Genomic DNA, 23,504 nt, shown 5'->3' with positions numbered 1-23,504 from the left:
AAAATGTGATTTTAGACCTGACAGCACTGGTGTCCCAGAGAAGTAAATAACTTGGTTAGCTTTCACATGACCCCTCATTGTTCAGTTATTTAATTAAAGCCAATTTTAGGTCACATTTACTAGCATAAACAAGAAGTGTAAAAGGTACCCTGAAATACCCATGTGTCTCATCTGTATTTAAGAGATATCTATTTTTACCTTTAGTTCCTAAATTCTCATCTGAATTTAAGAGATATCATCTGTATTTAAGAGATATCTATTTTTACCTTTAGTTCCTGAATTCATGTTCCTGGCATACTAATTAATTAACTAAAGAAAGCACAGAGGGTAATGTGTCTAAATCTTATGAGAACACTTTGCAATTATAGTAAACCTGAATCAGAACAATCATATTATCGAAATTTGACCAGCATTCTCTTTTTGGGGAGAAAAGGGAACTGTTGGACTTGAGTTTTTTTCCAAGAACTGATTTGCAGTATATGTCTTAGGGCTGGTACAAATTCTGACAATTTTCTACTCTAATTTTGAACTGTGAGAGGCAATATTCAGAACCTGAGACCATTAAAGTCCTTGAACTTCAAAGAGAGATTCTATTGTGTTCATGGTTTTGTACTTGCTATAGAAAAATAAACCAAGGGATAATAAATATTCTTTAACAAGAAGTGTTAAAGAGAATGTTGGTTTCTTCCTCTTCTTCTTCTTAGCCTTCAGTGAACCCGATCTCTCACCTAGATGGAACTTCCCCAATGGAGTGACAAAGTGAGTGGAGGTGAAAGCATGTCTGAATGTCTCGGAAACACTGGGAACAGGAGCAGCAGATAGAGTCCTACTGATTCCACCACACGTGCTGTGTAGATACCGACGGAGCAGAGTTTACACTTTAGAACAGTGGTTCTCAAAGTGTGGTCCCTGGATCAAACATCAACATTACGTGGGAACTTGATAGAAATGCAAATTTTGGAGCAGTAGGTCTGCAGTACACCTACAGAATCAGAAACTCTGGGGGTGGAGCCCAGTGATCAGTGTTTTAACAAGTCCTCCAGGTGACTCTGAGGGAGACTAAAGAGGATTCATAAGGAAGAGGGAAGGATCTGAGGTGCTTTAAGCAGGGAGAGAGCATGGCCAGGTAGAGCAGGTTTGAGTAGATAAGTGTAACAGAGACCACTAGGGGTATCCTTACCTGTGCAAACAATCTCAGCTGGGATCGTGTGGAACACATATGTAAAGGAAGAGGCAGCTGATAAAATTGGAAAATAAAGCCTACTGCTAGAGACCGGAAGAATGGATTGTTCTGGATACAAATTAGGGGGTCCCGAATCATCTATTGTCAGACAGCAAGGGGGAGACACTCGTACCAGGCATAACATCCTGAAAAGGCAACTGGAGCTTCTCTTGGCTTCCTTAGTTCTAACAATTATATCACGGTTCTAATTAGAAAGTGGTTATTACTTTTTCCTACAGCACTGCTAATCCGACTGTAAACCAGTGCCAGAAACACAGTTTATAGAGCCATAAACAGCCCCAGTAATGGCTGTAGCTATTTTATGCAGAGCAGTAAATATTTCGGTTTGTTGTTAAACAAAAGAAAGATTGTACTCTTTTTTTTGAAAGGGACGTAAAGAAAGTGAATTCGATTTCCGCCCCCAAATGCTACAACAATTGTGGTTGGTTCCTGTGCATTGTCAACTAGATTCAAGGTACAAATATTTAGGCTGGGCGAGCAGATGGCCCTGCAGCTGCAGACCATAAACTTCCAGTCCACTTTAAGTAAACACTCGTAAGCCTCCCAGTTTCCAGGTTGAGTGATTCCTGGGGTTGGGCTGCCCCAGCCTCTGAGGCCGGGATGAGCCTCCTCGGGGCAAGCCAGGCTCCAGGAGCAATCACCTGCGTGCCACAGATGGGGTCTTCGCACAGGTACACGCCCGGGGACTGGCCGTCCTGCAGGCTGCCCGTGGCTACCTCTGACAGCAGGTCCCGCAGGTTCTCTTCCTTCCCCCACACCTCCACGGCTGAGATCCGGACAGAGAAGCGGGCGCCAGTCTTTTCTTTCCGTTCATTTATCAGCTTGAAGAGCCAAGAGATGGCACAGGGAATGATGCCAAGGTTCTGCATGGAGTCGTCCTTCCCAATCATGGTATAGGATTTGCCTGGGAGAGCCGGGGGAGAAAGAAAAAGCAGTTTGAGTGTCCAGGCACCATTCTACAGTCTTGAAAATAGATATCAAGGCTGCGGAAGGCACAGGAAGTGGGGAAAAGGGAAGAAAAGGAATAAAAAGGTGAGAGAAATAGTAAGCATTTGACAAAAACAAAAAAATGCATTTCCTAATACTACTGGTTAAATGGCTATCATAAAGACGGCAAGCGCCCAGGCAAATGACACGATCAAATCACAATGTACCTTGATCAAGGCCCCAAACATCACAAGCTATCCAGTTTCTGCATTGTTTTACACATGCAGTATGTGGAAGGCAAGAACTTTTCATCATTATTACGATTCTTTTTACAGCCACCTAACAGATTAAATCCACATACTTGCACTTTATATCCTTTCTCAAGTTAAATGCTGTGTATATTTTTATAGCATGAGCAAATTCCATTAAAGTCCAGCTCATTGCTTTGATGGAGATCAAGGAAAGAGGAAGAGCTGGCTGGGACTGAAGTGCAGAGAGAGGTGACGGGCTTTCTGTCCTGGCCGAGAACTGGCCTCCATGCCCTCTGCAGGGCCTCTGCTGGAGTCTCTGCCAAGAACACGTGTTGCAGTGCTCCAAGTCACTAATTTATCAAGCGTGAACGGCAAGGCCTGGTGAGCAGGTGGCCACAGGTCAGGGTTAAGATGGGACTATGAGGGGATTTAACTGAAACCCTGTGTGTGTGTTGGGGCCGCTGCCTCCTTCCCCAGATGCTTGTGCACGGGGCGCTCCGGCAGCGTGCAGACACTGCGCACTGGGCAGCAAGGGCGGCTGGCCAGGCTGCTTTCCCCAGGCAGGTGCTAACACGGTCCCGGGCTTTGCTCGGTGGTTGCTCCTCCAGCTTTCACTTCAGCTCCGATCACCCTGGCGGTGGAGGTGTGTGCAGGGAGCCCTAGCTGCTTCCCGCACAGCCCCTGCTCCAGAAACGTACATTTCCCTGCTTGCCTCTCTGACCTGGACCAAGTGGGAACAGCCCTGCCACTCTTGGTTCATCTCCCGGACTTGAAGGCTTTCCTGCATGAATGGGTGTCCACTTGAGATGAGCATCGCATTTCAAAAGCAGAAATGCACCTAAGAGAAACTCAATCCTTCCTTCCATCTGAGGACTCTGCGACCAATACAGAAGAACGCCTGGGGCAACAGGGAATGCAACAAGCAGCAAGAAAGTAAAGCTCTCACTCACCCAGCTTGGCGTGGCCGAAACAGAACACGCAGCCATCGGCCCCGTTGACCACGGACTGGATCACCTCTGCCACGGTTCCTGCACACACTTCAGCCTGTCAGACACAAAAGGAGACACGAGCTGTGAATGGACCACATGGCCAAGGCACCATTAATGACATAAAAGTGAGCCCCCCTTCCCCGGGCTTAGGGTCCCAGCGTCACTGCATTCCCAGAAGGGCCAGCCCCTGCCACAGAGGCCTGAAGGGGCTCCGAACCCTTGGATACCGTCCACCCTTTGCAAACATGATCATTACACATGTTAACTGCAAACCGCCCCTCTGCTGATCTGTGGTACGTTTCAGCTGCTGCATGTGTAGACCGGGCAGGAGCAGGCTAGAATGGGGGCATAGGGTGCTCATGGATGTCGTCGTTCCCTTTCCTCATCTGCCATTCCAGCCTCCTGGACCAGGCAATTAAACTCTCCATTCACCCGTTGCTAACTAGATCCTTCCTTCACACACACAGCTTATGGGAGGGGAAGAGCGGATGAGCCATTTCAGGAGAGAGGCTTTGGGAAACACTGTAGTTCTGACGTAAGCAGGAAGTTTGTGATCGGTGTCTGCTCTCTCTTCTCATCTCTTTTTACTTTCCCAATCCACGGCCTCCTCGTTCAAAACCAGCCTTTTTTCTTTCCTTACGGATATGTTAAACATACACAATATCAGCCGCCACTTGCCAGGATACCATGGGGGTTCTTCAGCCTGTTGTGTGTGTCTCATCTCCAACCTGATCAATAAATCATTGGCCAGGGACCAGGCTCTTGATGAGTCTTGTATTTCCCCATTAACACCCAGTAATATAGTGCTCTGCAAACAACAGCAACTCCATAAATTTTGTGGACCAACTTGGAACTCTGGGAACCCTCTCTGGTTGGTACCTGAGCCTCTTCACAGCAGCAGGAGGACAGACTCATTCCCTGTGTCCTGTTGCCTTCGGTCCTGTCTCAGGGCCAGAGTCAGGGCTTGCAGAAGCTTTGGGAGACCATGCACACACTGGGGCCCTGCAGTCGGCAGAGCTATGTGCCTCCCAGTGGGAATCTAAAACCCAGCAGCCTGGGCAATGAATGTAGTTATTCAGCTCCAGGTTTCAGCAGTACAATGAACCTAAGTATCTCGTAATCAATTTTCTCTCCTAAACTGAAATTTAAAAACCACACTCCCAACAACTGTCGATTGTTCTAGAGTGGTTGCCTCAGCAGCTCTGCTGGGGGCTCATCCTTGGCCACAGGGGCAGCAGGGCAGGGTCCACTCTGGGGAACCACAGGAGCTTTCACACCCCCAGGACCTAGGCAACTGGAGCCTGGCGCTAAACCCTGAGACCGAGGCAGCTGAATCTTGATGAGCTGGCCCGAAGTGCCGCTGCAGAGTGGGGAGAAGTTACTGCCCAGTGAACTAATGCTTCCTTCAACATAAGTGAGATGGGAGGCGGGAGGCCGTGAGCCCACCCTGAGCCATACATAAAATAAACCATTAGATTCTTGAGTCACCAGGAAAAATGCTGGTTGTATGTAGACCAGACCGCCATCACTGAATCACCTGTGCAGAGGATAGAGAGGAGCACGGGAGTGGCGTCTGAGGGCACAGGTGGCCAGGCATCCCTTGCAGAGCTCCTGTCGGCTATCTACTGAGAATAGAGCAGTCAGCAATTTGTCCAACTGGTGTTTGTTAAGAGCTGACCATGGCTCCTGTAGGCCCCTTGCTGCGTTCCCCTTGGACATGGAGAAGCATGCAGCCTTCCTGAGCACAGACCCCACGGGCAGGGCCAAGTCTGCAGGAAGCCTCTGATCCCCCACTTCCAACCCCACAAGCCAGATCCAGCGGAAGTTTGTCCTGGCAGTAGGCAGCTAGCGACTGCCAAGGCCACTTAGGGGAAATAAGGATGGCTCATTCAGGCAACAAGGAACATGGACTGTTAACAATCACTGCTTAGCTTCAGGAAGCTGGATATCTTCAGAAACTGAGAAAAAGCAAATTGTATAACTGCCTGGGGTCACTGTGGTGGCTGCTGCTTCACAGGCTAACCACAGGGACCTGAGAGCAGAGGTCTACTCTGCACTTTCTGGTTTTTGAGCTTTTGTAGCCTATGGAAGCTGAGCAGGCCATGGCCGGTGGTATGATACCAATATTGACAATGATGATGTAATGGTCTCCCATCCAAGTATACTAACCATGCCCAACCCTGCTTAGCTTCTAAGATCAAACAAGATCGGGAGTGTTCAGGGTGGTATGGCCATAGACTAATGATATCATGGTAAGAATAACATTTATTGAGCACTTGCTATATTCCATGCTCTGCTGTAGGTACTTGGTATGTGTCAAATCGATGAATCACAACAGCCCAACAAGGCACATTTTAGTCTTGCCCTCGTTTGACACATGAGGATGCAGAGGCCCACACAAGTCGAGTGTCTTGCCTAAGGCCATACTAGCAAGTAACAGTGGATAAAATGGAGGGAGGTTAGAGAACAACATGAGCAGGATGCAGAGAGGTTAATGGGAAGAATACAGAAAGGATATCTGCTCAAGACAGGGACTTTGAACAAGTGACATAATCTCTGAGTCTCAGTTTCCTTGTCTGTTATGTGAAAAGATAATGCCTACCTTTCCTACCCCACAGAATTCTAGGAAGAGTCAAAACTTCTGAAAAAGTACAAATTTACATAGAAATGTTAACTTATTATAATATGGAAAATTTAAACAAAAGTAAAACATTCTGAAGTGAGTGAAACTGCAACATAGAGCATACTGAGCTCTGGAACTGAGTGTGCAATGTAAACAAAGATTAGAAATAAAACATGGCTCCTTTTTCTCAATAAATTTAAAATTCATTAATAGTCCATGCTTAATTTAGGATTTGCTTTGGAAATTTACAACTTACAGAGATATGCTTCTGAAAAGTTTTAACTGTGTTAATTAAATTATTTGTAGGCAATTTATTAGAACTAATATCAGGTTTAAATTATTGAGCCCATTGGGTAGTGCAACACACAAAAAGGTAATAAAGAGAGAAACCATAGAATTTATTCATAAACTACTTTGTCTTCTTATGGTAAAACTCTTTGGGGAAACTACGTGCTCAACGTCTTAATGAACGGAGCCTATAATATGTGTTGTGTGTCCATGGTGTGATATCGGAGCCCGGGTGAACACCATCACTTCCTATACTACATACAACATGGAGGAAATTAACAGCGGCTACATCATTGTCCTCAGGCTCTGCTAGAGGCTATTAGTTACATACAGTTTTGTATAAATCTTGAGAAGTACTGGAAATTTATCAGAAAGTTGCAGGTGTCTGATGCCAAAATGCAGGCAAAGTAGGCCCCTGGATACTTACAGCCTGGGCTATTTATTTCTGCAATCAGTTCTACACTCATGTGCCCTCCTCTATGCCCAGTCCCTTGCAGGAACAGGCACTGTTTGGTGCCACTCAGAGGCCAATATTCACCACAGCTCCAGAAGCCAATCCAAGTAAGAACCGATGTCTACTAGAAGTGTCAGCTGCACCATCTGGTAGGATTTGCAATTCACTGGCAACTTATAGTCCAGTAATTTTGGCACCTTGGGCCCCCAAGTAGCCTCTAAATTATACTCATAGTAGATTATCAAAAATGGCCCCAATTCTCCACCCTACCCTGTGTGCAAGGCCCTTGCAATGTGGCTTGCAGCTCCTCCCTCCCACCTCTCAAAGCTTGGCCAATAGAACGCAGCAGAAGGGCGCTGTGTCAGTTCTGGGCTGGATCTCAAGGGGCCTGCATGCTTGGGTCCTGGACACTGCCGTGAGGACAAGCCCAAGCTAGCCTGCTGGATGATGACAGATGATGTGGAAGAGAGACCATCTGACCCAGCCAAGGTGACTCTAGACCAGCCTAAAGCCAGGCCACCCCCAAACATGTGCCCATAGTGTAATACAGGATTATTTCGTTTTGGCTGGGTAGCATCCTGCTAAGACCCACAGAGCTTCCCACCCGACCTATGGCTGAGGCTGATCACAGACACATAAATGAGCTAATCCAGGACCAGAACAGCTGCTCAGCTGACCCATGGGCAATAAAAATGCTTATTGTTTTAAGCACTGGGTTTTAGGGTGCTATGTAATGCAGCAATAGCTAACTGATACAATAGCTACCTCCAAGCCTCTCTCTTCCCCTACACCCCACTGATCCAAGCCACAGGATGCATGCCAGCCTCAGCTGTCCTGCCTAGCACTCTGGTTCCTCACTAGGACTACAGACTTGCCCTCCACGCCAGTGTGCTTATATAGGGCCCAAGGATGTCATCTAATTCTAACCCCGCTCCCTGAAATGCTTTTTCCCTTCTTCCATGCCCATACCTAGAAGTGGGCCAGCTGTTCCTGTAACTTCTGATTCTGCCTGCTGTCTTCCTGCTTCTATATGCTACCCACCAACTGGCTCACTCATCCTTCTCCCCAAGGACATGTTTTGTTGAAATCCCAGCACACTGATCCCGCCCAACGTATGACACCAGTAATTCAAAAGCACTGAACTATTCAATGAGGCTCAAATTGACTTCCAAAAGTTGTGCAGATGGAGGAACTGCTCCATCAGAATGCTCTAAAAGACACCCTCCCTGCTCACAGGTCCTAGCGAATGAGTAAATGCTGCTTTGATCAGCGCCACCTGAGTGGCATTTATACCCACCTGAGAGGCATCTTGCGGAAAAACTGCATCAAAGGCAAACATCTTAGGAGGAACCTGGTTGCCTCTCTTCTGGAAAGCATTTTGACCTCCGCAAGTCAGGGGATCATACAAGGTGATTTGCTTCTTCCTCGGGTCCACCTTTAGGAAAGAGCTGGATTCCGAGGTATCCCGAGCCAGGGTGGAACAAATGCGAAGCATGACTTTCACCTGGTGAAAAACAAAGACGGGCAGCAATACAGGTGAAGACAGCTGGATGCTTTACAGTGAAGCACCTTTATATGTGACAGCACTGAACTTCCTCATGATAAATTGTGATGAAGTGCACAGTGAATTAGCAACATAATCCTCGCTGGGTCATGGGAAAGCTGATTTACTGATAATTACCAGGTAGAATATTTTGATATGTCCATTACTTTAATACAGAGGTGGCACATCATGTTCTTTGTCTTCCTATTAATATAAATTGAAAATTAACTGTGCCCTGGTGGCCCAATTACATAGATGAAAAGGTAATCTCGACTGCCGAGCTATAGGGGCTGGTGTAGTTCCCTTGAAGCTCACAGATCAATAAACCTTGCACATAAAAGTTAGCTCCGTAATTTACTCCTTGGCTTGGCTCATCAGGACTCTAGGAGACAAAAATCCACAGTTATTAGTGTCATCATTAAAGGCCCGTGAAATGGCCTGTTTTTAATGGCCAGCATTTGAAATGTGTTCCAAGGGGCAACAGTGATAAAAGATTGGTTTGCAACATGTTATTTGGGATCCTATTAAGTGAGTGCAGAGAAGTTGTCATTTCAGGGAATGAAAGTACATCTCTCTAGGAAACGGGAGGCAGTGCCCTTTAACCCACCTTCTGAGTAATTGAACATGAGCATCTCTGGTGCTCCGCACTGGGCGGCCCCACTCAGAGGTGCTTATGAAAATGGACGGCCTGCCTCAGGGTCCTAAGGTGAGCTGAAATCAAGTGAAGCCACACACAGGTCTAGAAGCTACAGTCCTGGGAACCTTGCTCTTACAGGATCTTTGTTACTGTGTTGGTAGTTTAGTCCAACTTATGATGGGCACTTTTTTTGAACACCTACTATGTACCAGGCACTGTGCTAGGCATGGAGGATTCAAAGGCGTGTAATGCATACAGTAACAGGGCAGACAGACACAGAGATAGATAATTTTAGTACTGTAATGTGGCAAGTTTTGAAGGTATGCACCAAGGTTATTTTTAAACTCCTGTGTCTTGCTTTCTTTTGTCTAATCAGTCATCAGGTCTGATGAAATCTCCATCATGTAGTTTTTGGAGGGAGATTGTACATTTTTAAATGAAATATTTCAAACATACAGAAATGTTCAGAGATTAGGTCAGGCGCAGTGGCTCACGCCTATAATCCTAGCACTCTGGGAGGCCGAGGTAGGCGGATCGCTCAAGGTCAGGAGTTCAAAACCAGCCAAGCAAGAGACCCTGTCTCTACTAAAAATAGAAATAAATTAATTGACCAACTAAAAGTAAATATACAAAAAATTAGCCAGGCATGGTGGCACATCCTGTAGTCCCAGCTACTCGGGAGGCTGAGGCAGGAGGATCGCTTGAGCCTAGGAGATTGAGGTTGCTGTGAGCTAGGCTGACGCCACAGCACTCGCTCTAGCCTGGGCAACAGAGTGAGACTCCGTCTCAAAAAAAAAGAAATGTTCAGAGGCTAATATCTGTTGTGGTTGTGCAGGATGGCCTGAGGTCATTCTCCTGCTGGTCTCAGCAGCTCTGTCTGCTGAGGCTTCAGGACTGACCTGCAGCACACACAGCTGAAACGGAATGAATTCCGAGGGCACCGTGTCCTGGCTGTGCTTGTCCTTGGAACTTAATAGTACCCAAGTGTGGATCCAGAGATGTCATGGTGGAAGGGGCCTGAGGGTGGGGTGACGCGGACCTCCTGGAGTTCAGATCTTGGTTTTCCCACTGTGAGATCATAGATGGAGACCTGCCATTTTCGGAGGGTTTATTGTGTGCCGGGACTGTGCTGTTATTTATATTATCTCATTTGAGCCTCTCAACAATCCAGTGTGTAGCCATACTTGTCCAGATTTTACAGATGAAATATCAGATGTTACCCTACTTGGCCCAGCTCACTGAACTCCCAGGTGGTAAGGCTGGCCTCTGATCCCACCTCCAAAGCCCATACTTCTTCCATCATACCAACTGCTGCCTCCCACAAGTAGTCAAACTTCTCAGAGCCTCAGTTTTCCCACCTGTGTATCAGGAATAACCACGCCTATCTTACAGGCTGTTGTGAGATGCGATGAACTGACAGGTGGCATGCTGAGCACGGCACTGAGCACACAGTGGGCGCTGGATCCCTGTTTCTCTTCCTGCCTCCCCCCTTTCCTTGCTTCCCTCTGGATCATGGTATCCTATCATTTTCCAAACACAGTGTGAATGACAAGGTTTAAGAACTCCTTGCTGCGGACTCTAGGTACGACGATGAATCACAAACAGGTTACCATGTGGGATCACTGTAGATACGGCTAGTTATTAAGCGCTGAGCCTGACAAGACTCCTCTTAGCAAAACTTTGTCAACTCCCACAGCCACTGCATCTAAGACAACCACTACTTTTACCTACATTCCATTCTGGCAATTTCCCTGTTCACTGGGACTTTCCACAGTCTGACTTCAGTCTTATTCATGTTATAGATTTGCCCCAGTTACACAGCAGGTGTGCTAAGAGCGTGTATTCAAATTGCAACTTTTGGTAGGTGTTTGTGGCCTCTGGGCTTTCTGTAAGCAAATCTCCTAGCCCAGACTCTGAGCATTCCAAGTCAAGGATGCTGCAATGCCAGGCAGAACTGATGAAGCCATGGCCCAATGATTTTCCATTTTACAATTTTGCATGCAATTTCTGGGTAACTAGAGGTGTTGAATGTAAAATATAAGCTAAGCCAGGCAAGGGCCTGCAAGGAGAAGCAGGAAAGAAGGTGCTGAATGAGCGAGCCATTAGTCCAGAAGGAATGTTCCTGCATCTTAATGAAGTTCCAAGCCTGCGGTTCATTTTCTGCAGACAGGCTGAAGATCCTAGCCGCTGGTCTGGCCAAAGAGATACGCAGTTCTTTAAAAACCCATTGAACTCTGGGCTGGGGGAAATGCTACACTCCATTCTTTTCTTTGCAATTCATTTAAATAAATAGAGATTTTTTTTTCCTTAAAAGAAGGAAACCGGGGTTTTCTGTTTCACCTCCTTTGTGTCATTATTCCCTTAGTCCAGCATTCCACTTCTGGCTTAATCCGCTGTAATTAAAGTGCTCAGGAGATACCACTCGTGATGAAGAAAGTCCCTCAGACTTCTTGCCAGGAGCTCTTGCTTTTGTCACGAACACTGTCAGGTTCTTGGCAACACTGGTTCAGCCCTGCCGCTCTGTGTAGAGGGTCTGGGCAGTTGCTAACATGCACAGCCTTCTCCCGGGCTCTCAGGGTCAAGGGGACAGTCACTATTTCACTCCCAAGAGCAGACCTGGGGGAAAGGGATGCAGGAAGCTAAAGGAATAGCCCAGGTGGGGCAAGGAAGGCCTGACACCCTGATTCAAGCAAGAGAGACTGGTGTTTCCTGCACCAAAGTCCCCGCTGGTCGAGACCTCACTTTGCCTCATTCGTCTAATTATTCAGCGGATGGTGCCAGACAGCCATTGCTTTGGGCACCAGTTGTCTTTATGTCCTGCTCATTAATCATTTCAGCACCTCCTTCTGGGCGGCAGTATGGGATGGGGGAGAAAGGAATCTTGGGACACTAACCAAGAGAGGCAGAGCCTCGGTCCTGAGCTGCACAAGTGCTCTATGGACTGGAGAAAATCGCACGCAGCCATGCCGCCTCATCGGAGGCTAATGAGGGGCAGCAGCCCGTCATTGCTCCCGGCTGCACGTGATCACAGCGGACAGATACTCCTGTTTGCCCCTAGTCACAGAGCACCACGTGGGTGGACCTACAAGGCTAATCACTGCCTGTCGCTCCTCCCAGAAGTTGTCCAGCGGAAGGTTTTCTTCAGACTATGGGGCTCAGGGGGGCTTTGGGCAACTTTGACCATTTGAAGGATCTCCCAGCAATTAGAAAAAGACTATGGATGATGAAGAGTTAGAGGGAGAAAGAGATAACTCCATCATTCATCCTCATGCATGAGCTCTGTTTAAATTCTTTTTGTGGGTGCCCACAATGAAGGCCCTTCACAGACACACAGAAACGATGATTCGCTGATCTGAGCCTTGACCACAGTAAATGCTCAGTAAGTGTGTGTAGGTGACCATAGTTTTTTTTTTTCCCCCTCTATGAGGTTATAGGCTACAGAAATTAACCACTAAATTAAGCTAAATTAACCACTAACATCTCTTGGTTCCTTTACATTTCTCTATTTTAACTCCTTTCACCTTGAAGTCTGAGTTCACAGATTTTTAAGAATCAGACCGGTAGAAACTAGTCAAGATGCAGATGGACCAACCTAACCAGAAATGCCATTTGGCATCATTTTTGTCTCAATTTCCACAGTATAAGAACTATCTTTAAGCCCTCCACCTCTATTCTCAAGTTCCTAAAATATGTCTGGAAATTATTCTCCAAGGCAAAAATGATTGGGGTGATCACAACCCCCCAACATAAAGAATGGTGAGAAAAGTAGAAAAAGTAAGATTGTCAGAAGGGATTCTAAAACCCAAGGGGTCATCAAATGGGACAGACGGCACAGCCCAACGTGGAGCCAACTAGCAGCTAACTCCAGCTGGGGATCCTGCTTCCCTCCCGCCAAGGCAAGACAGCGACCTGGGATCCCTCAGGGTGGCTGTGTGCCACAGAGACACTGATCATCCCCTCAGCCTCAGATGAGAGAGCCCATGTGTGGGCAAGAGATGGATTTGAGGGTGCCAGGCCATGGCCAAGGAGAGCCAGGGTATAGGTGAAAAGGAGTATCATGTTGTCCTTGGTATAGACCAGGAAGCTGTTCCTGGTTTCCACATGGTTTTTAATTTAGCTGTCAAGGGAAAAACTTGGAGGGATAACAAAAGGGCCCACTGGATGTCCCTTTCTGCAGGTACAGGGTGTGTGGGCACTGCAGCGAAGCAGGAGCTGAGATCTAACGCAGATGTCACCACCACTGAGTTGGCCGTGTTACCTTGGTTTCCTTGTCCCCAAAATTGGCCTGTTGTGCTGCCTCCCTTGAAAGACAGTTGCAAAGAGCCAAAGAGATAAGAATAGACTGTTAAGCAGCATCCAGAAGTAAAGTATTACTATCTCAGAAAGAAAGAGAGGAGTAAAAAGTTCATTTTCCTCAAATCAACTGGTATGAAATTGACTTCCTATATCAAATTGATGACCTCAGAAGCCTTTCTCCTAGGCTTACTATTACAAATTAAAGCAAAAACTTCTTTAATGAATATATACATACACAGAAACAAGAGAGACAAAGAACAAATTATCCCCTCCCCAAAACTGCAGAATCTATGGCCTGCTCATATTTTCAGTACACGTGAGTAATCTATGCAAACTTTGATCTGAGCATCTAAAAGATAAATGTGGTATTTGCCATGGTTTATTCCTTTGTTCTCTGTCTTGTTCGGGCAGTGTGATGGATATGCTCACATTGTCTGTTCTGGTACATTAGTCACTTCAGGAAAATTCCCCACCATTCTAAGTGAGATGATGGGAGAGACAGGAAACCGAAACAGTGTGCACTTCTCAATGTGTATTCTCCTTAACACTCGCTTTTCTGATCTTCCAAGAAATCCAGCAACCTTCCTTTTCCTTTTATGCTATGACATTCTGACAAGTGTATCAGAAAAGATTTTGATGGAATGCCAATTTCTAAAAACACACTGCAAGGAATTAAGGGTGCAATTTTCCAGCCATTATTTAAAGAGCCCTTTCTTCTTTAAATAATATAGTGCAAGATTACATTGCTAACCCGCCACAGGCACAATGAACTCCATAATGTGACTTTCCTTTCCCCTTTTTATTTACCCAGTGTGCCTGCTTAACCTAGTAGGAGAGAGACAGGCAATGATGTCGAAGTAAATTATAATCAAGTTTCATAAAAATAGAAACTTTAAATACTTTTCTGGTAAAATCTCTATAAATGATCTAAAATTACTTTTTCTGAAGGAAGATCTTTATGATTTCATGTGACTGAAAGGTTCCAGAAGTTTTTTTTAGGAGACCAAAGGAATCATGTTCCAGATAGTAACGATATTGGAGGTCTCAAATAACTCCAATGCCAGGAAATATAGGGGACAAACAAGAAGGTTGTAATCCTTAAATTTAGAGGGAGCTTTTAAACTACCTTACGAAGTCATTGTTCCATTAAACCGTAGTTACCAGGAAAGATTCACAGAGCCACATCTGATGCACTATAGAAGATTCTAAGCACAGTTCAGTTGTTAGTTACAGAACAAAACTGAATTGGATTAAATTTCTTTGCATAAAACACAATAATAATCCTACATGACATATTCAAAGATCATGGGCTATATTTACCTGTAGAAAGTCCAAAGCCACATGATCCTGTGCTGAGTCTGGGAGCTGGGAGGGCAGACTAGGAGGCCGAGGTGTCCTAAGCCTATCTGGGGGCCTATTTTGGGGCAGGATCTGCTCTGGGTTGACAAAGATCGATCGGTTAGCTACCAGCACTACTGCCATGCTTCTTTACAAGTCTCACAAATCTCACACTTCACAAAGACATTTCTTATTTCCATTTGGTTCCCTCACAACAACGTTGTTAAGAAAATATGATCATAATTATTATTACCCACCTCCCTACTTTGAGACTAAGTAGATTGAGGTTCAGGGTACTTAAGTGACTTGCTCAAAGCCAATTGCCTGACAAAGGTGAAAGGGCCCTGGCCCCTGACCACTCTTCCCTCCGTGAGCATCTTGGGTCACAGCTAGGGCCGAGCCACCTTTCAGGAGACTGGGGCAGGGGCGGGGCCTGCCCTGCACCATGGGCTGGAGACTGGCTCTCAGAGGTGCCAGCAGGTGAGCGTGTGTGGTGCCAGACAGCAAATAATGAGCAACAATGCCATCAAAGGGGGAAGATTTACATTATTAAACACCAGGCTGGGAAAGGTGACAAGTGGTGGCACAATAAAGCTAAGTGTGAGGAAGCATGTGCAAGACCAGAAAGTGGAGCCCAGTAATGAGATGTGCTCAATAGGGAGCGCTGGGGGGGGGGGGGCAGAGAGGGGAGGAAATTCCCTAAAGCTCTTCATCAACACACGTCTGTCACCAGGCGAGCCCAGCAAGGGACCCAGCGCTGGAGGGAGGGAGTTGAAGCCAAGGAAGAAAGCCCTTCCCCGTGAGCACTGCTAATGGCTGAGCAGCGGTGGGGAGCAGGGTCCCCCACACCAATTAGCAGGCCCGGGCCAGCGCTGGCCAGGCTGCAAGGCTGGAGACAGACGGTTTCAGGGGCTGGTCTGTCAGGAAGGATTGGAACTCTGACAGTGGTGTGTTTGGAAGAGGCCCCAGCCTTAGCTCATTGTATTAGGGAACTTATTTTAAATGGTACAAAGACACAACCTAAGACAGGCATTCTCAAGTCTGAAGTGAAGCGGGGAATGGGATTTTTGAGCCATCCCTGAATGACCCACTCTAATGTCAATGACACTCACTGTCAGAGTGTCGTATGAGTTACATGGCATATAGCCTAGAGTGTGGGGGCATGGGCTCCCTAGATAGGCTGCTGGGTTTGGGTTCTGGCTGTGCCGTTTACTGCTGTGTGTTCATGGACAAGTGATTTAACCTCTTCTGTGCCACATTCATCTACTGGCCATAATAATAGTACCGGCCTAGCAGGGTTACTGTGATCACTAAAAGAGCAAATGCCTCTAACATCCCTTTCAATAAACAGTGCCAGCTACCTAGTGAGTGTTTGATAACTATTAGCCATTATTGCTTTATTACTTTTTTTTTTTGAGAGAGAGAGGGTCTAACTTTGTCACCCAGGCTAGAGTACAGTGGCACAATCATAGCTCACTGCAACTTTGAACTCCTGGGCTCAAGTGATCCTCCTGCCTCAGCCTCCCAAGTAGCTGGGACTATAGGCACACACTGCCACACCCAGCTAATTTTTAAAAATAAAATTTTGTAGAGATGGGGTCTTGCTATGTAGCCCTAGCTGTTCTCAAACTCCTGGCCTCAAGTGATACTCCTGCCTTGGCCTCCCAAAGTGCTGGGATTACAGGCGTGAGCCACTGCACCTGGCCTCTTAATACTGTTATTGAGGTTACTGAGTCTACTGGAAAGAGCACGAACTTCGAAGTCAGACAGATCCTGGCTCTTGGTATCTGTGTGACCATGAATATATTATTTTAACATCATTTCCTCACCAGTAAAGTGAAGATACTAACCCATATCTTGAAGGATTTACATGATTATTAAGCAAATAATCATACTAAGCACTTGGCACAAAGTAGGTCCTCAATGAATAATAATGACCGTCACAATTAACCCACATCTGTGATGTTGCCATAAGAGCCCATTTCCTCAGGAATCAAAAAAACGTTCACTGCCTTCCCGAATCTCCCTTTATCTACATCTGACTTAGGCGTTCAGGACACCTAGGCACTGGATTCTGAATTGTCTCATGCCCATAGAGCTGAGGCAGACCCAAGCTTGGCCAAGGTCACCCAGTTTTTATAGATGCAGGCTCTGCTTGGGTCTTCTGACTCCCACCCACTCTCTTTTGCCTGATATTTGGTAAATAACTAGTGAGTGACAATCAGAAATTTTTCTGAATATTGGGTAGGAAAACTATTGTGGGTAGAATTGAGAAATACCCAATGAAAAGATCCAAACGCATGGAAGGAATGTTTGAGAAAGTGGCAGTGGGCACTCAGAATTCTTTCAGATGGACTCAGTCTGGATTTTGGTGCTTATTGTTAACGATGGGCCCATTTACCACTAAAGCTCACTCATGTGTTACAAGTGAAGAGCTAAATAATAGATCTGTCGTTAAATACCAAATACTCAAGAAATGCTGCATCTGCTGATACAGACTCGTCTGTCACCAAAGGGATGCTGTTTAGCGTAGAAAACAGCAGGACCAAAAGAAAGTTGTTTTTCTTTCCTGTAGCCCACTTCCTTATAAATATGGAAACTTCAGCTTGCTAACATGACACTTGATTTAGTGTCTTCTGTACCTCATTGCCGTGTTCTCCCTACTCCTAGGAATTTCAATGTCCCACTGCTTCTGGCCTTTTTCCTAGACAAATAAAACCCAGAACTCTGAAACTAAGTCAAGTAACTCAGTTGTCTATCTAGAAATACTAGCTACCAGATCCACCATGGAACTTATCAAAGCACCACAATAAACAATCTAGTTACCTAAGACAAAAAGAGAATAATTGTGATCACTTAATGATTAGGCATACTGTATATCTTTCTGGCATTCATCCTTGAAGTCATTTTCTCTATAAAACTGTGTTTTAGGGACACTGTCTATGCCCGCTCCCAAGTTCTATTAAATGTTTGCAGCTCCCAGGAGATGATCGTTTTGTTTCTGGTAGTAGCACATATGGATGAGACCTGCACAGAACTTGGGGGTGACAGCATTAGCCTGTGTTCTCAGTGCTGCCTGGGGACAGATGGCAGGTAAGCCAGTACAGAACCATTCAGTTCATCCTTAAGGCCTTTCCAGCCTACAGGACTGCAGCCTGGTGGTAGAGAAGTAGGTGTCTTCTTCAGGACCAGCTTGGGAGGTTGGGTTCTGCACAGGTTGGGGGTCCTTTCCTAGAACGCCCCTGGGCAGGCACACTCCAAGAGTGGGCTATTTCTCCAGCCTGGAACTCTGCAGCCCTAGTTTCAGGAAGGTGGAGAAGGAAAAAAAAAAAAAGAAATCCAGGGAATTATCCTAGTAAGAAAGACCATCAGAGGGATCTTTTGGGTCAAGACATTAAAATCCTGAATGGTCGTACCTAAAATTCAGGATGTTAGGTAAATTTACCTTTCATTGAAGCCTGACACATACTCAGCAGATCACTACACTGAACTCTATATTCTCCTGACCTCCTCACACTAAAAGAGGGGAGAGGAGGGAGTGAGAAGGAGGAACAAAGAAATGATGCTAGTATTTTGGTCCCAAATCCCTGGACCCTTGATAAGTCTTAATGATTTTCATTGTCATTCAAGAAACAAACAAGGAAGAGTAAGAAAGTTCGGCAACTAGTCACAGTTACCCCAAATCTTTCTCCATGACTTCCTCCAAAAGGCTCCCATCCCTCAGGAGTGCATCTGTTCACTTCCGCTCCGCATATGTTGAACACACACCAATGCCCTACGCCAGGGCTGGGAGAGAGAGAGAGAGACAGGAAGGAAGCCCAGAGAATGGAGAGACAGTTGGGTTTAAGCATAAAACAAAAGAGAGATAGTGGCATTTCCATTTAAGAGTTCCTTTATTTTCAAGTTTTAGGCTTGGAACTAAAAACTAAAAACTAAACTAAAACTAAAAACTAAAAAAACTAAAAAAAAAAGCAACTTTAATTCTCAGCTCCAAGGAGCCCCAAGCTTACAGCTGCCACCTTATTGGAAAGGACCTGAGTGGAGGGGACAGCCTGGGGGAGGTGCAGGATGGGCCAATAAGAAGAGGGGCACAGCGAGGCCCAGCAGGAGGAGAGGGAAGGACACACGCTGACAAGATGCTCCTGCTGTCCCGCTGCAGGCCAGCCCCGTCCACCCCGCTGGTTCCCTTCCCCGCCTCCACCTTGCGGAGGAGCCCTTGCTGGCAGCAGGAGACACACATGTTCGAAGCGGAGTGGTAAGTTCAAATATAGAGGATTATTAGGAGGACATTTTCTCTTTATTTTCTTCTTAAAATGTGTGTGTAGGATCAGATGGAGGTTAGGGAGGGGCATACCAAGTAAATGTGATATTTACCTAATTCTAGTGCGCTCTAGTGTACATTGGTTTAAAAAAAATTAAGGTAGATGCCCACATTCCAGCAATGAAAATCCTCTCAGCCTGAAAGGCTGGGCTGGAGGAGGCTGAGAGGGGGGCGCTCCCTCTGTGGCTGAGGGGCTTGCAAACCTTTAATGGGAGGCATCTGATCAATACAGCAGACGCCTGCATTTGAGAATTTAAAAGCCTTCCTAGCACGCTGCGTCTGAAGGAAATGTCAGAAGCATTTATCATGCGCTGGGATGGATGGTGTGCAGCTGCAGCTTGCCAAACTACAAAAGCTAACTTTGCTCAGGCCCTGCAGACACTCTCAACAGGCCCTCGCTGCACATGGAATCAGAATGCAGATGGGGCTGTCGCACGGCTCTGCAGCACAGACCCCACCACCGGGCGCTATCGCTGCGAGTTGTTCCCATCATGGAGCTTTGTGTCTGGGCTGCGGCTTACGTACGCCTGTTGTATCTTGCATTGCAGGTGAACCCACAAACCACCCTCATGTACTTCCAAAGAACCTGGGCTGCTGTCCCCTAATTGGAGCATTGTGCACAGTTCACCTTGTTTGGACTTAGAAACTTCAATCTAAAATGAAGTTGCCCAAGAGATATAAACTGGACATGGCAGTGGCCAGTGGCTCTCCCACACTCCTGGCCATCCCCCAAACTAGTCTAGTGGATAAACATCCAGGTCAGAAACCCATCTCTTCCTTCATTAAGCATCTGCTAAGAACTTCCTAATCTGGGCCAGGTACCATGCAAGGCTCTAGGTTATAAAGAGCTTACAAAACAGTTGCTGTCTTGAAGGGGCTCACAGTTTATCAGGTGACACAAAAAAGAGTACAACAGAGTAGTATAAAAGAGTTCTGGACTGGGGTACAATGAGGACTCCGATGGGTCCATTTCCACGTGGGGAGCAGGGGCCAGGAAAGGTTTCATGAAGATGATGATCAATGAGCCTTGGATGAGGGGTCGATGTCAGCCAGGCACAGAAGGCAGGACAGGGGCACTTGGGCAGAGGAGCAGTGTGAACCAAGGTGCAGAGGTGTCAGGCAGACAGGTGTCTGGGAACCTGCAAGTGGCCATGGGGCTTTGGGGCAAGGTTCTTAGAGTCTCCGTGCCTCAGTTTCCTCAGTACAAAAGAGATGGTGATAGTGTGTCCCACTATATATATATGCAAAGCTGGGTAAAGAGCCCCGAAATACGAAGGGCTTAGTGGGTGGTGTTTTGTACTTTACTCTGACTGTAGTTTAGTGTGGGCAGGGCAGAAGAAAGTTGAGAATTTTGGTTGGAAAAACAGGCGAATGCCAAATGGAGAGATTTCTTTTCCAAACTTGAAAGTCTGTATTAATGTGGACAGTGAGGAGCTGCTGGAGGGACAGAGAAGGAACCTCACTGGGAGGTTCCCATTGATCTGCAACAGAACACAACTCCAGGTGTCACGATTTCGATTTCTCCATCTGCAAAACAATGCTAATGATGCCACCAACTTTCTTCCAATTTGGGGCATTATGGAGTTAAAGATGAAAATTTTCATGCAACTTACACTTTTACAGCACAGCATCTTTAAATGTGTTGTTCAGTGAGTTTTCTGCAGGGATTGTGTGGATGACACATAACTATGCAGAGTGAGGAGCCTGCTGAGTGCATACATACTGGGCGCTAGTAGCAGCCTTATGATTTGACATAAAGGATAATGAATCAGTCAACCAACAAATAAATATTTATTAAATGCTGATAAGCAATGTACTCTCCTTTACCTGGGAAAGCTAAGTGTGACAACGTATTTGAATTCATGGAAAGAACCAAAGACACATCTGCTTCAGAACTCTCAAGAAGAGAAAGCTTGTTTTACAGTCACGCACATCAATCCACAGATGTAGACTACTCTCTTCTAGCCACAGAACAGAACATACTGGCGGTAGCTCAGAAGCTGCCTGATAGAGAAACATCTCTTCTTCCCTGGTGGATTAGGAACAGCAGCACTGGCTCCTGCAGCCTCTGTGTCATGTGTCAGCTCACCGAGGAGACATTTCTCTGTCCTGCCTCTGATTCATACTCCCAGTTAATGACTGCGTTTCCAGCTCATAAGGGAAACAGCACAGATTCTTCACTTTGTAAACTTGTATAAGGCAATTGGCCACCCAATTTGGGCTCCCTAGACATTTTTGTTTAAGCATCTACCAAGTTGCAGGGAATTGGTTTCATACATGCACACAAGGGAAAACTCACATCTTGCTGAGAGCAGTGGTTCTCAGACTCAAGCTATGTGTTGAAATAGATTGTTGGGCCCTCTTCTCAGAGCTCTGATTCAGTAGGTCTGGGGTGGGGCCTAAGAATGTGCATTTCTAACAATTTCCAGCTGGTGTGAATTATGCTGGTCTGGGGACCACACTTGGAGAACCACTGCTCCGGAGGCAACTTGGCCTAATCTTCATGGAATGTTTCCCTCTAGCTCCATTGCAAATCAAAACCACAATGGACGTGAATAATATATCCTGGGGAAATCACAGTCTTATCAATCTTAAAGATTCCAGTAACCAAGGAAAGAACATTTCTGTGCTGTCAAAATGGAAGTGGTTTCTGACTCTATTCCATAGTTATAACTGAGGAAAACTCTGGAGTTCCAAAGTGAAATAAGATAAGAGTTAGCCTTAGGAAGGATCAATAGGTTAAAGAAAAAAGTAGCACAACTCCTGGATCTATAATTATTTGATTCTGTGGCTTTTTCCCCCATTGCTTTATTACTATCATGTTAGCACAACAGAATCCAAACCAATTCTTCCTATAGATTCTTTTCTTTTTCTTTCCTCAAATAAACAATTCTTTGGAATCTTATTCAAATTATACTCATTAGGAAATGAATATTAAAGGTAACTAACAATTGTTCAGAGACTGTTTTTCCTCCCAGAGATCACTGTCCTGGCACTGAAACGTGTTTGTGCACGGGTGAGTGTGAATGTGTGTGACAATGAGTGCGTGCATCAGTGCGGGAGCATGACAGTGAGTGTGTTTGAGGATAATGTTTAACTCTTTCACTTAACAATTTCTAGAATCAACAAGCATGTATGGTTGGGTGAGATAATATTTATTTCATGTGGAAAATAGTTACTAAAATCAGAAGACTTGGGATAATTTCACCAGGGAAGGATCCTCTGCTTCTAGGTCACGGTTCATCCAGAACGATGTCTGAATTCGAAGGAAGTATTCCAGAATATACCAGTCGCTAAATACAGGACACACTCACTGGGCAGGGCAGAGGAGCTACAAAATTTTGCTTTGTTGGGTAGATGAACACTGGCAACCTTCCAGCCAGTTTTTCCAGTTCTGACACACTAAATGTGAGGACGATGATGTAACCCAGATCCATCCTGAAGCCCATTCAGGTACCAGAAATCTTATTAGGATACTGTCCACCTATGACACAGTCCAGATAGTACAGGGCCCTTGGGTAGCCCTGGAGACAGTTCTCGTCAACTCCACTCAGAAGGAACTGATTTAATCAACTCTCATTATGATAAGAAACATTCACCTATAAAAATGGAGTAAGCTAGACTATAATAAATTTCCCCCAGGAGGTCGAGTTTAAGGTGAGGTGTCTGGTTGGGGACCTGATGGTGGCAGACAGCTCATGCTGACAGACAGACACTCAGGTAGGGCTTGGCCCGGGACCTGGTGTTCAAATCCAGCCCTCACCTGTGGCCATTAGACTCCAAGCAAAAAACTCATTTCCAGACTTGCACAGCCGTGAGTGCTTTGAAGGGCCGCCTGTGTCTTGTTTATTTGTACGTCCCCAGCTTCACTGACAGTGCCTTTCACACAAGTGGGGCTCAGTTTTACAGGACCAATAATAAGCTTTTAAGCTGGGAGGTAGAAAGTAGAGATGGAAGTGTTCCAAAATAGGATCTTTCCTGGGAAGGTTCTGGAAATGAAAGGAGATACGAAGGAAGAGGAAGAGTGCTCATAACGACAAACTAGATCAAAGGTAGGACACATTTTAAAAACAATCCTCCCAGATTCTCAATTCTTTCTTATTATATTTTCAGGAGGTGGGTAGAAGGTGGTAGTTACACTGATGGCGGAGCAGGGGGAAGTGAATTCACCAAAGAGACGGAGTGGGCGTATTCTGCTCTGATCACTGGCTCCTCTTAGGGAGAGAGAGAGAGAGAGGGAAGATGCAGACCACCCTCATGCTCAGTATCAGCTCTTGCATGGCTCGAATTCAACACACATCTGTTGGTGGCTTCCCTCTGCCTTGCTCATGCCAGTCCTCACAGCCACCCTATAAGGTGGGCATATTATTGCCATGTAAGAGATGGGTTCAAAGGAGCAAAATGGCTTCTGTAAGGTCTTGTGGGAAGTAGCTAGGAAAAATGAGATTCATACCTAGCTCTGGCTCTATGTCCTGTGCATTTTTCTACGACAGCTGCCTATCTAGGGAGATGAGACAAGAGGGCAAACATAGATCCTTTAGGTCAAGCCCAACCTATGGCATATAAATTGTACACAAACCAGACCTCACACTGA

The 23,504-nt window shown here is 45.9% G+C and overlaps 1 protein-coding gene across 1 annotated transcript in view; it reads right to left on the bottom strand.

The window, feature by feature from the left end:
* Positions 1 to 23,504, bottom strand: part of KIF26B (kinesin family member 26B) — a 446,437-nt gene that overhangs the window by 52,703 nt on the left and 370,230 nt on the right. The window contains exons 6-8 of the mRNA XM_012751241.2: positions 8,073 to 8,279; positions 3,372 to 3,465; positions 1,885 to 2,147 (exon numbers count right to left, since the gene is read on the bottom strand). Coding sequence (XP_012606695.2) covers positions 1,885 to 2,147; positions 3,372 to 3,465; positions 8,073 to 8,279 — 564 coding nt within the window. The remainder of the gene's footprint in view (positions 1 to 1,884; positions 2,148 to 3,371; positions 3,466 to 8,072; positions 8,280 to 23,504) is intronic.

Source organism: Microcebus murinus, chromosome 19, assembly GCF_040939455.1.
Source record: "Microcebus murinus isolate Inina chromosome 19, M.murinus_Inina_mat1.0, whole genome shotgun sequence".
NCBI classification, from domain to species: domain Eukaryota; kingdom Metazoa; phylum Chordata; class Mammalia; order Primates; family Cheirogaleidae; genus Microcebus; species Microcebus murinus.
This window is presented reverse-complemented; position numbering and strand designations above follow the sequence as displayed.